This window comes from Daldinia decipiens, assembly GCF_022478715.1.
Source record: "Daldinia decipiens strain CBS 113046 unplaced genomic scaffold F4813scaffold_3, whole genome shotgun sequence".
NCBI lineage: Eukaryota > Fungi > Ascomycota > Sordariomycetes > Xylariales > Hypoxylaceae > Daldinia > Daldinia decipiens.
This window is the reverse complement of record NW_026054546.1, coordinates 602,263-615,166: the sequence shown is the minus strand read 5'-3', so window position 1 is coordinate 615,166 and position 12,904 is coordinate 602,263. Positions and strand designations below refer to the sequence as shown.

Below are 12,904 nucleotides of genomic sequence, written 5' to 3'. Positions count from 1 at the left end.
TCAAAATGCCGACCGAGTTCGTACGTCCTAGTTAAATGTAAGCTTGGATATTGGGTAGAAGAGTTTAGTGGATTTCACTTACGGATAACTTCCTCTCGATCTCTCGGACCGAGCGATCTAGCTCTCCTGCAATCATTTGCTTCTTATCATTAGGGAGCAATGTGAATCTTTCACATAGGTCGCCATCAATAACCCCTTTGACAGGAGCATAGTAACCCCTGTATATAAGGTGATCTCTTCCAGCAAGGGGCGGATCCTCACTTCGCATGTGCGATTCAAGGCTCTGGAAGAAATCCGCATCTTCTCGACTAACAAAAGGGATAAATACGCCAATAGTCCCTTGTATCCCGCTCCAGAGAAGTACATCTTGTCCACCTACCACCAGGTTGGTCTTGCTTATACTGGTGGGTACATCCTGCGTGTAGAAGTGGGCCATGAGACTCAAGCGGTGGTTCACGCCATGCAAATATTCCCTGGCGTGCTGAAGATGCGCACCGGTTCCGTCTTCGTCGGCCTCTTCACTTGCTTTTTGTGGACATCGTACAATCCAGATATTTCCGAATTTATCTCCACCAGCAACTGACTCATAATCTACCATAGTTGTGCAGTTTGTCCAGCGTGGTATTGTGTCGTCAGCGAACGGTATCAGTTTGTTACTCTCGTATTTATATACGACGTACGTCACTCCTTGCTGAACGTCACCAACGATAATACGACTGCCTTGAGTTTGTAAGGAGACAATGAGCTGCGGTGCGACCTCAGCTTGCGCCTTCCGTAGAAGTTGGCGAAGTCCAAGATCGTAGGCGCGAAGGGTTTTGCCAATTCCTGCCAGCAGTCGACCCTGGAATTGCACCAGCGCCATGGGTGGTTCTTCTACCTTGGTCTTATGAATAAATTCGATCTCTTTGCCGTTGTCACGGAATCTGTAGACATGTATATATCCTGCGCTAAACTGGCGGGGACTGACAATTAAGTCCTTCCCAGTACCAACCACGAGAAACGTCTCGTTGTCCTGGCTCGCAAATGAGACCGTTGCCATACTAACGGCAGCTTCGTTATCGGTCAAATCTAGTGTTTGCAGAACTCTCTTCTCTGTTAATGGATCCACGACACTGATGCAAGACGCCCATCTGCCACGGCCTCTGGGATATCCGAACTCCTCGGGCGGCAGCACGGCGGCATCGCCATTAACGACGCCAGGGTCAGCCAGGAGTTGAGCACGCAGCTCAGGTGGCAATGTGTTATTGTCAGATTCGATAGTATAGAAATAGGGCTGGTCGGGGTGTTTAGCGAGACGTCTTGGGGTATAGGTGAGTGGTATCGATTGTTGTAGCAGAGTGTCCCCCAACCTGTCGATAGAGAAGATTCTGCTACCGTTAGCATTCTGTCATTTTCCCGAATCTCATATTTAGGTAGGAAATGTGTGAAGTTCAGTAGGAACAATTGGTATGCGTAAAGACCTCATAGCCGAGGCATCGGATCCAGTTTCTCATCATTCTTCGGCTTGAACGTAGAATAAGAAAATTCACTTACTTAAGATTTTGGCCTTGAATGCCCACCATACCTTCCTCGCACTGCTCGCTACTGAAATTCCATCCCCATTCCAGATCGCTGTAATCTAGAGGAGTCATCATAAAACCCTTCGTGATTGGGTCCGAGTAGCCCAACCAAGTTCTCGAGCTGAGAGCCAGGACGCAGGTACGACCTTGGACTGAGGTCTGGAAGAGTCGTACAGCTTTAGGCCCAAGGAATTTTTGACGGGTATCAGTCAATTCTCCAGTCACCTCGTCTAGAACAGTCCGCAAATAGACGCCTGAATGCAAGCCAATGTGCAGGTATAAGGTTGAACCACCTGATGCCGAGTCCTCCATAGACATTATAGAAAGCGAAGAAGGGGCAGCAGTCAGCGCTTGTACAGATTTGCTCTCGAGGGTGGACTCCAGGTCCAGACTAAGGATTCGGACGGTGCAGTCATCACACCCAACAGCAAGGAATGAACTTCGCAAACGACCTTCGGGAACCTCACCCAAACTTAGGCAGGTAACAGTCCCGAACATCTCTTTCTTTTCGTCATATTCAGCCAAGGACCCATCATCGGCCATCTCGAAATAGACAATTTCACCCGAGCTTAACGCAACAGCAACTTGTCGTTCATTAGTGGAAGCGGCAACAATTGATCGATGTTGCGGCGCTTCCCATTCATTCACCCGCCCTCGAACGATATGCCGGATACCTTTGGGATGTACCTGAATGAGGCCGTCATCGCCAAGTTGCTGAACGGCCAACGTTGAAACCGTTGAGAGGAAACCGGTATCAGTTACTTCCTCTACAGTCTCGCCAATGCTGAGCACCAAAGTACCGTTGCTAAACGAGAGGACAATATAAGCATCGTATTGATCGTCTCTGTTAAGCTTGGTGGTCCAAACAGCAGATGGGACACCTGGAAGCTCCGAGGCTACGATTTCATTGACCTCTAGACCATGCTTCAGAGTCCTAAACGTGCTCCGCGCACCATTCCCGCAGATAGAGTAAATTTGTGGTGCATCATCACCAGTCAAATTGGCTACCTTGCAATCAACAAGGGGATTCATTGAATCGATACTCTCAACTAGGCTTAGATTTTCAGCCGGCCTAGGGTAGAAATAGGCGGGATTGTATGATGCCTGTGGGTCTGTCGGGAAGGCGTCGCTGGTGAACTCCAATTCATCGTCATCATCGCCTAGCTTCTCGAATTGGTAGAAGTGATGGTTCCCGAATTCGCTGGCAACAAACAAGAAACCGCTCTTCAGAATGCAGAGGTTTGTAGAGACCGGGACGGTGTCGAAATACTTAATTTTGAGCCTTCGTACTTCTCCAGTTGCATTACCATCATCATCTTCCGCCATGTCAATAGTAACCTTAAAAAGGTCACCATCCTCCGTTTGTAGGAGAAAAAAGAATGCGCCTGCATTTCCTTTTAGTTTGTGCATGACACCGGAGACGATTGAACGCTTTCTTTGAGGATCTTCTGTTGCGCCTTTTCTTCTGGGAATTGGCACACGGAATGCTTCTTGGTTAGAGTGTCTATATGTGACATTCTCTTCTCCACAGACCAGAACACCGCTAGGTCCGTCATTACCGCCGGGGACTTGGAACAGTATAGACGCAGTTGGATCAACTGGTTCATGCCATTTTCTGACAACATGATTTAACCCAAGGTCCAGTTCGTAGTAGACTAACTGCGTCTCGACCTCAGTAAGAGCTTGGCCTGAAGGGTCTTGGTCTGCTTCGGAGTAATCGACCTCTAACGCTGCAAATACTGGGTTGGCGTAACCGACATCTAAAGCGACCATGGATAGCACAATCGTTCCCGGTTTGTGCGCCTCTAGGGGCGAAGAAATAGTAAGCTCTGCCTGAGCATTTCGGTTCAGGACATAGACCAACTTGTTCTTTTCGATCGACGCGATAAGACAGGCACGACCTTTGGGATCACAGGCTAGATATTGTCCAGGAACGACCCGACGCACCCCAGACTTTCCAAAAGTTTCGAGCTTCTGTTGCTTGAACCGATTCTGCTGAGGAATATACTCGATTATTGCAATGCGTCCCGAATCAGTAGCAAGTATTATGTAGTCTGTGAGGAGAAGGGTTAGCAGAGCTCTAGCCGAACAATAATTCCTCGAGGGTCGAGATACCGCACCATATGTCGAGGCGGCAGTTCGAATGTTTCTATCGACCCAGCTTCAAAAATCACTAAGTGAAGCCTCACAAGTAAGGGGCGGATATAAGACTTACCCTTATTACTTCCCGCCAGGCGAAAGGCAGCAATGGACCTGATGATGCCAAAAACATCGTGAGACAGAAGGGTAATAACCTTTCCTTGCGATGGTTCGGGACGCAGTAGCGTGAGTCGCGAGCCTGAGGCTGTGATGATTTGCTGTTCTTTGGTGCCAGAGAATTGACCGAGAATAGCTTGAGTGATTGTGGTGGGTGGCTGGATAGTTAAAGAGTAAAGAAACATATTAGAAGTAGTCGCCATCGTCGCAGGAGATGCGCAGAAAGCCTGCGCGACTCTTCTAATCTATCTATCTCCTCTCCGTTATAATATGAAGCTGGTTTAGACAACTGAGTTACCTCCTGTAAAGGAAGCTCCAAAGTTTTTCTTTCAAGTTGATGGAGCTTCAATCGAACTGAAGAACTTGATTGGAGGCACTAAGTATTCAGTTCGCCAATAAGTTGACCCGTTTGTTAAAGCTCTTGCTCTTGTGGGTCTTGGGACGGATTAACCGGATTAATCTTTATCCACACTGCTCACTGGATGGATGATGGTACATAGGTACAGGAGTTTGGGGTCATCAATCCATCCCACTATAGGTACAAGGGTACATGAAAATAGATGCATCTTTCATGCCATACATTTCTTGAGCTTAAAGCTACCTAGGTATTCAGTCGCAAATTTATAACCACCGTTGTATGGACCATCACCAAGGAAGCTTTAACAATGGAGCCTTCAATGCGCCTGGCAGCCTCTAATACTTGCCGGACATGTATAAGGCTCTCCGCAGCCAATACAACCCGTCCGCCTATGACAAGGTCATTCTGTAAAGCTACATCTTCACGGTCACTACAACAGGCTTGCTCTCCTAGTCCGATTATACATTCGCGGCGTCCTGTCCCGTCTGCTGAGGCTAGGAAATGTCTCTCAAGACCTGTATCTCTATTTGGCCGGCAGTCAAAAACAGTCGAGGACGATGCAGTTGCTCTAGGACCAGCCACAACGTACGAGAACCAATCGAAGCCTCCGGTCCTCCGCCCTGACGACCTTTTCCATTCTTTCACCAACTCGCCCATTCCCGAAATACGCCACCGTGCTGCTTTTATAAGGCAACACGCCCATTGTCCTCACCCCGACCATCAACCCACGCGAGATCCAGCCAGTACCAATACCCCGCCTAGCGTTACAGGTTCCGGTGCGCAAGCACCAGCCCTCGTCGACTTTGAATGTCCGGACTGTGGAATCCCCGTTTATTGTAGTGAGAAGCACTGGGCCGAGGATTATGAGGCTCATCTTCAAATTTGCGACACGTTACGACAGATCAATGAAGATGACCACGATCTTCGCTCGGGGAGATTCTTCCCCGAATTCGAGTACGCAGGCCCTCAGATGGAAGAAGCCGCTGTAAATATGATCAATTGGGACACCTTTCTCTATACGAGGCAATTCGAAGCTATCAACGATGACCGGAACATGCGGCAGGTTACGAGGCTACTTACCTACCCGATAACGATAGGTAGCATCTTACACGAACTTAGCCCATATAATATTAGGAAAGGTGGCAGGCTCACGGTGGAAGGCTTGAAAAGCTTAAGCGCTCTACGATATACTTTACATCCACCCCGGACGGGCGGCGGAGAAACAATCAAGGGCTTGCGACCCGAAGCACCTCCAGTAAGAATATTTATTCTCGGGGCTCGTGCGGAATCATCTCTACCTCGGAATGTCTGGGTACAGTTGGCTCACCTATTCCCTCGAGGGAAGTTTCACCTTATCTTCATTGGACCCGAGAGCATGACCAACAGAGACGATGAATTTCCATTGCCACCCCGAACTCCATCCAATCCCTTCGGTGCCATAGTAGAAGACCGGGTGTGGCCGACAATGAAAATTAGCACCATTGTGGATTACTATCATACTCTCCATAGGACTGGCCAGTTTTACCCCTATGATCCGTATTTTGACTGTTTTGTCATGTTCCATCCAGGATTAGGACACCCAGCCAGCTCTCACGAGTGGACAGAAACGGTACCTCTACTCCTTGAGACAAAGGCCCCTGTTATAGTAACCGGCTACACGCAGTATGACATGGACAGAGATATTGAATGGGTAAAGAAAACTTGCGGTGGCGAGTTTGACATGCTCATGGAACCTGGCGAGAACATCTTCAGGAGTTTGCGATGGGATCTCAATGACCTTGATCCACAAGATATCAGCTGTGGTAACTGGGGGGTGTGGGCGTTCCGAGGAAAGAGGTACGTGCTTTACAATAAGAGATTCTCGAGCTTGTTCAGATTCCTGCTTCTAACGATTTTGGCAGATACGAAGCAACAACGAAAAGCGCCGAATGAGGTGTGGCCTTGTACAATCATTAATGTATATGACCATAGAAGTGCGGTACTAGAGGACTGCGGCCATGTTTATAAGGAACCACATCACTCCGTGCAAATAAATCGGGTTGTATTAAATTTAGGTAGGTATAACAAACCACCATAATGAAGTGAAATATACAAGTAAACAATGAAAAATATAATTGAATTCTGGAGAGTCAGATATTTCGTAATAGATACGAGCTTAATAACTTGGTAAGTATTATCAATTATCAACATGTACGTACGTTAGTATGTATAAATGAGGCTCAACAACTAGGAAAAGTAGCATGGCTATCCTTGCGCCGATATAGTAGATGCAAGTCAGGAAGCGATGTACCCTGAAGGCCTGTGCTTCTTGCGAAGAGGCCTATGCAGGCTCCGGAGCGCGCCGCTCTGCCGCTGTACATTAGGTACCTACCTAAGGTAGCTTAATCTAGGTACCTAATCCGCTAACGTCATTGCAGGTGGCACAGGCTGCCGCACAGTTGCAGGATGCAGCATCCCCTAAAGAAAGAAAAAATGGGACAAGGAAACTGATAGCGAAGAATATTATCGTTCCTGCAGCAGCAAACGGGCAGCAAACGGGCAGCAAACCAACGGGCAGCAACTAGCGCGATAACTACCTATAACCACCCAAACCACTTCCGAACCGCTTGCAACCCACTCTACGGCCGTTTTATCTTCTACATACCACTGAGCTCTACATATGTACCACTGAGCATACTGTGTACATATTGAACGAGGTAGCTCTCCGCTGAATTTAACTAGCATGACGATATCCCGGTGAACATACCGTACTCCTCATACCGGGCGATGACGGCAGCACCATCGGGCACCGTCCCGCCTAAAGGTGGTGGCCCGGTTCCGACCAGCTTAAAAGCACCAGCGACTTCGAGCACCAATCCCGAGTCCGTTACCTCCACTGGCAGCAAGCCTTCTAGCTCGCCTCATACAACTCCACCCACCTCGGTGCCTCGCCGATCCCCTCGTCCCGTATCGTCAGACTTCTTGTCCGATAAGGCTACCGCTACATTCATACGCCGTGTGCTTTGCGCTCAGCACCTGGCAGATAGGGGGAGGAGCACGCCTGCGCCCATCCAAGATCTACTGCCGCCTCTTACGAGCCGAAACGATGTAGATCTTCAGCTATATGCCCTAATAGCTATCATTATTAAGGAGTTCGTCCAAAATTGGTATACCAAGATTACGCCCGACGAGACATTCGTCGCCGAGATCGTGCAGATTATTGCGCATTGTACCCGCGCGTTGGAGCAGAGGCTGCGGAACGTAGATCTCGAGAGTTTATTATTCGATGAGCTTCCAGAATTGCTAGACGCACATATCCGAGGTTGGCCGGCATATTTAGTTTTTAGTCTAATATCATTTTATTACTGACAATATCATGCAGCATATCGAGTAGCGAGGAACACGGTAGCTCGGCCACCAGTCGAGGCCAATCCACGCGAGATCTACCATTCGCTCTGGCCGCTGCCTGCCCTGTCCCCGGTTCCTAAATCTGGACACAGTAGCATACAGACTCAGGAAGATAACGAAAGTGCATACCGCCAACTGTTAGTACAGGGCGTCCTAGCCCTCTTGCTTCCAACCGAGGATCTCGAGAACGAGTGCTTGACGACGCTGGTTGAGCAACTGTTCTCGGAACTTGTCATAGGCAATCTCATCATTAACAAGCTCTCGGAGCCATGGCTTATATGGGAAGGTCTGATTATACTAACGAGAATAGTGCGTGCAAGAAGCACAATAGAGGCATCTGGGCCTGGAGACATGGAACCAGACGCGAATCTAAAGACAATCCGCGGCATAGTCCCGCCGATTACGAGAAAACGGAGCTTGTACATTCAGCAGTTTTTTTGGACCGTAATTCAGTGGGGGTTCGTTATAGTAAACTCGATACGACTGATGATCAGTACCATCATGCTATCCCGAACACTCCCTCCTAGGTCCATCCCTACCATCCGCCAGGTAGATCCAACGTCGCATGATTATGGAGAGAAATCCTACCATCCTCCAACCTCTGAAGTTGGTTTACAACCAGTCAACGTTCCCATCGCAGACTTCAAGCTCTGGGCTTGCGTTGGGAATTTACTCGAAATAGACGCTCGCATGCCCTGGATGAGCGGAACTTTGTCCATGGCACAATGGGGAGCCCTGAGAGGTCCGGGCAACTTGGCAGGGTTTAACGGGATGATCGATAGGTAGGCGAATCAGTCTTCTTCCTTCCTCTATCACTCATCACAGAAGCACATATCTCGTCACCTCGCATACGCTTCAGGTCACAGGATCTTAGTTTGTCCATTCATCTCTTAGAAACGATATCTCTCACAAGTGCGCATGACGGGCATCTCCTCCCCCGTCACTACTTTAATTTCGTACCGTCGGATATCGACTTGGCAGATCGGCCAGACAAAGTACAGTATACACTGCCCAGACCATTTTCAGCAAAGGCCACCTCAAGTCGAGGCAGATGCTGTGCGACGTTCCAATGCTCCAGTTTCATGGCCGGATAAACAGGTAGCCATCCAAAGTCCGGTACTCACCAGGGACCCAGCATGAAGCATTCTATTATTCCAGGGTCCTTTTTTTATCATGACCAATGACCGGGTAAACCTCGATGTCCTTCATCCGATTGCACGATAAACGGCGCGGGGCTGAATCTACCAGGCCTGCCTGGCCATCCGCGAGCCTTATTTACGCGCCCAACTTTGGGGCTTGCAGGGATTTCTTACCCTCAACCAAGGATCGCATTAGACATTCCATCAATCCTTGGTACGACACCACGAACACTTTTCCCATTCGCTTCGTGCCGCCGGCCCCGCAGGTACCGTCCTAACATGCACGGGCGTGTCTCCGGCTCACGGCGTTAGGTTATGGATTTTATAACGGATACTCTCAAGTCTAGTAGATGTTTTAGCAATGTCTGCTATCCTACTTAGATGCTGGTGCTTTCCGTATTCACCCGCCATAATGTAATGTATCCGACCATCAGTTCGATGGATGGAACAAGCACGACTTAGGTTAGCATATTCAGCTCTGGATATAGTCGGACGTGATCATCCAAGGGATGGTCACTAGCTTGGACCGGGATGCTCCGAATACTTTCCGAGAGCAAGAAAATGTGGCGGTCGAACACCCTGGTGCCAGGCAAGCATCGTACGCCATCATGGCCGTTCTGATCAATATTCAATCGATCTGAGCTTGTTGGGCTTCGGCCTCACATATTTGTGCCAGGAGATCCCGTCATCGTCGCGCCTCTTCCCCCGATCGGATAAGGCCAGGGGTAACCCGGGCTCATGCAGCTCTTAGCTCCCCCGTACAAGCTTTCTCTACCCCATGCAAAGGCTCCACGATGTCTTGAAGCCTCACATCGCTTGTCGTTTTGATACTAGCAGGCGTGACCGACTTCGCATTATCAATCATTATCAAGCTTGGCTACAATTTGTCGACTGGACCTTGGCCATGAAGCCATGGTTGCAGTATGGTTTTACAGAACGGATCAAGATTATCTGCCCTAGGAAATCTGGCTCGCCTTTGAGTTCGCGTCTCAGCAATCCATGCAACATCGCGTACCCCATTCTACCTCGAAACATTCCGCATATAGTCACACTTGTACCACTCTACCCCCCACGCCCCCTACAAGACTTTTCCTTAGAAGCTTCTATTAATGTTCTCCTTGTACATGGTTTGCATTGTACATACTGATCTCGCACAGACTTTTTTCGCACTACATCCACGTCTATATCCTCGATCCTGTCCGTCTTCCCCCACTCCTTCGAGCCGTGCGCGGCGCTGTCTTCCCCAATAATGCTCCAGGTTCATCCAGCCTAATCCCTCCTTCGTCTGACGAGCAGCTGGGCGCCTTACGCCGCAGATGCGCTAGCGCGCTTTTGGCGCTTGTTCCGAAGAGGGTGGGCAGGCTTTATTACGGTAGCAGTATCTGGCCTTGGTCTACCAGATCTACTAGCACTCTTTCGAGTGCGAGTTCGCGGTCCGGACCGTTTAAGGCCGACAGCTATAACACGACGCATAATGCCAACCGTACTGGAGAGGAAGTTGCACGCGTGCGGCTTACCGATGATGGCAAATCTGTTAGAGACAACCATGCAACGTTGACCCCAGACAAATCAAAGCGGCAAATTGGAGACACCGGTGTGCGACCGACCGAGGCCGGTGGCGACAAACGGGCTGACATGTGTAACGGAGACGAGGACGAGGACGAAGATGAGAACAGAATTCTATCCGAAATCGAGACGGGCGTTCTCGACGTCTTCTCGGATCCCTACTGTAACAAGCACTTATTGTACGGAATTCTAGAACTCATTCTGGTGCGCCTCATGCCCGAACTAACCGAAAAGGGGGTCATCGAACTATGGGAAGATCGACTAAGTTGAGGAAGGCCGGACGTTCGGTTTCTCGTAAATGAAATAAGTTAAGGTAATGATTGATTGATACCCGACCAACCGACGCGTGGTTAGAACAGACAGAAAGAAATTTAGGAGAGTTTCAAAGTTATAATGCACCGCCCTGTCCAGATCGAGTGCACCCCTTCATGCAATGCAACATGCTTCTACGACATAAGCAGCAGACAGACCTAACGGGACCGAAGCAGGAGTAGTTCCGGAAAGTAGTTACAGAGCCGCCCCAGATTGCCTGTAGGTACCGATGTTTACATCGCCTCTTCCTGTTTCGTCGTCTGGCTTGTGAAAGAGCCTAGGTTGGTAGCATCTGGGTTCGGCACTCCAAAAATAAACGTTCGGTCATCAATTGGAGCAGTCGGGCTACGAAACCAAATCCCTTTCTCGTTGCGGGGTGTAACCTAACCCATCCCAACCCATCCCAAAGGTCACTGGTTGCGAGTAACATGCCTGTCCGCCTGTCTGCCTGTCTCTCATCTGTAACTCACCAGGGAATAGTATACGGGAAGTACGGAAGTAGTAGTAAGCGTAGACTTATACAGGGTGATGTGGTTTGTTCCGGTCGCCTCATCATCGGCACATGGCTTGGCAGTACGAGATGGGACGATGAGAAAAAAGCACATGGAATGTAGAGGTTGGAAGCCGGGGGGAAAATAGGTAAGTAGAGTCAGAGTAGTGTAAATTCGATTAGTGTCAGCGACTTAGAGAAATCAACCCAGATGAACGCCCGATAGTGCTGCTATGTAGAGAAACAGTGAACCGAAATCAATAAACTCCCTTTCCACCAAGACACGTACCAACACCGACACCGACACCGACACCGGTCACCAGAACACCTTCACGCCTTCTCCTTCCTCGCTCCAACGTTTCCCCCCTTTATCTTGCACAGATAACATAGTTTTCGTAATAGAAACCTGGTTCTGTCCCCCCATCAAGATACTATTCGATGCAAACGAACGCCCTCATCTTCGTCTTCGTCCTCGTCCCTCCTCCTCCTCCTCCATGCCCCCTCCCTTTCCCTCTCTCTCTCTCTCTCTCTCTCTCTCTTCAAACCGAACGGCTCGAGGCAGGCAGAACTGTACATAAACAAACCATGCGTATATATATATATACCGGGGGAATCTTGTAGGGAAAGAAAAAAAAACAACCAGATTTGGAAATTTCAAAATAAGCGAGAAGTAAGACGGAGAGGAAGAAAAGTAGAACAATTAACACCTGGATATATATATATGTGTGTGTGTGTGTGTGTGTGTGTGTGTGTGTTTTCTCGAGACGCGCGATATGGAGATTTCCTTGTGGTATTCGCGTGAGCGGGTCGTAGTCTTGTTGCCGGCCAGATGATGATGATGATGATGATGATAATGATGATGAAGAAGAAGTTGGTTTGTTAATGATGGTATCGTAGTGAGGTGTATATGTCAATATTGCCTTCGAAAGAAGAGTTGGTAGCGATAGCTCCGAATAATAATAATAATAATAATAAGTTTCTCCTCCTCTTCCCTTCTCTTCCCTGCTCCTTTCTCTCTCGTCTTCTCGTCGATTGCTCGATTTCGGGGTATATTCGCTGGACGCGCGGTGGGGCGACGGGGGTATATGTATGTATATGATATGATGATGCTTCGTGAGAATGTAGTGTATACAATTACGCTCGGTGATGTTTGGTGTTTGTTGTTGATGATGATGATGATGATGATATGATTAAATTTTTTTGTCCTTTTCCTGTTACTCCGTTCCCTCAGCCGAGATCCGCCTGTCCGGGGAAAGCCTGGTGGTTTCCTGTTCCTGTTCCTATTCCTTGGTCCTGTCGATTCGCCCATTCCCTATGCTGAAGTACGAGTATTTGTGACACACTGCTGTCGCCCCTTGCGCCCACCGTCGGTTGGATGTGTTATGGATTTTTTTTTTTCGATTATTCCGGAGTTGTAGGTATTATATATATAGAAGCAGATATAGAGACGTGGAATGCAGTGGCTTCGTAGCTCCCGTTTCGTCGCATCGTGTAGAATGGCTTGCTACTCTTGAGAGTCCGTAAAGCCTTCCAGATTATTCGTTGACTCGCCGTGCTATTCGGGGGGTTATCAAGTTTATTTCATTGCCGTCCCAGTGGTAAGAGGTATAGGCCTCGCACTATTCAGCAAAAAAACAAAAAGCCATGAAATTTCACGCTATGATGCCACACGTAGTCTTCGAAACTGCTTCCTTTAGAAAAATAGGACACCAGTGCAGTCACACACTCATCGCTGTCTCGTTCTTCACCAAGGGTGAAGGGATTGTTGTCATCTCGGTGTCTCCTTCCGGTATCCTCGATAGACCACCAAGACCTTGGGTTGCCGAGTTCGCCTGGG

General features: G+C 48.8%; 3 protein-coding genes across 3 annotated transcripts; 2 read left to right on the top strand and 1 right to left on the bottom strand.

Moving 5' to 3' along the window:
* On the bottom strand, window positions 1-4,018 carry F4813DRAFT_385390 (pre-mRNA-splicing factor rse-1; the record flags this gene model as incomplete). The annotated part of the gene is made up of 4 exons (XM_049246248.1): window positions 1-27; window positions 83-1,367; window positions 1,534-3,613; window positions 3,775-4,018. The coding sequence occupies 4 exons, from the start codon at window positions 4,016-4,018 to the stop codon at window positions 1-3; spliced, it is 3,636 nt and encodes a 1,211-aa protein (XP_049103677.1).
* Window positions 4,019-4,366: 348 nt separating this feature from the next.
* Window positions 4,367-6,801, top strand: F4813DRAFT_345525 (zinc-finger of mitochondrial splicing suppressor 51-domain-containing protein). Its single transcript, XM_049241764.1, has 2 exons — window positions 4,367-6,009; window positions 6,075-6,801. The coding sequence occupies exons 1-2, from the start codon at window positions 4,481-4,483 to the stop codon at window positions 6,103-6,105; spliced, it is 1,560 nt and encodes a 519-aa protein (XP_049103676.1). The 5' UTR covers window positions 4,367-4,480; the 3' UTR covers window positions 6,106-6,801.
* Window positions 6,802-6,939: 138 nt separating this feature from the next.
* Window positions 6,940-11,046, top strand: F4813DRAFT_398281 (PXA domain-containing protein; the record flags this gene model as incomplete). Its single annotated transcript, XM_049248028.1, has 3 exons — window positions 6,940-7,474; window positions 7,535-8,342; window positions 9,857-11,046. 3 exons carry the CDS (start codon window positions 6,940-6,942, stop codon window positions 10,533-10,535), a joined length of 2,022 nt encoding a protein of 673 aa, XP_049103675.1. The 3' UTR covers window positions 10,536-11,046.
* Window positions 11,047-12,904: the final 1,858 nt, after the last annotated feature.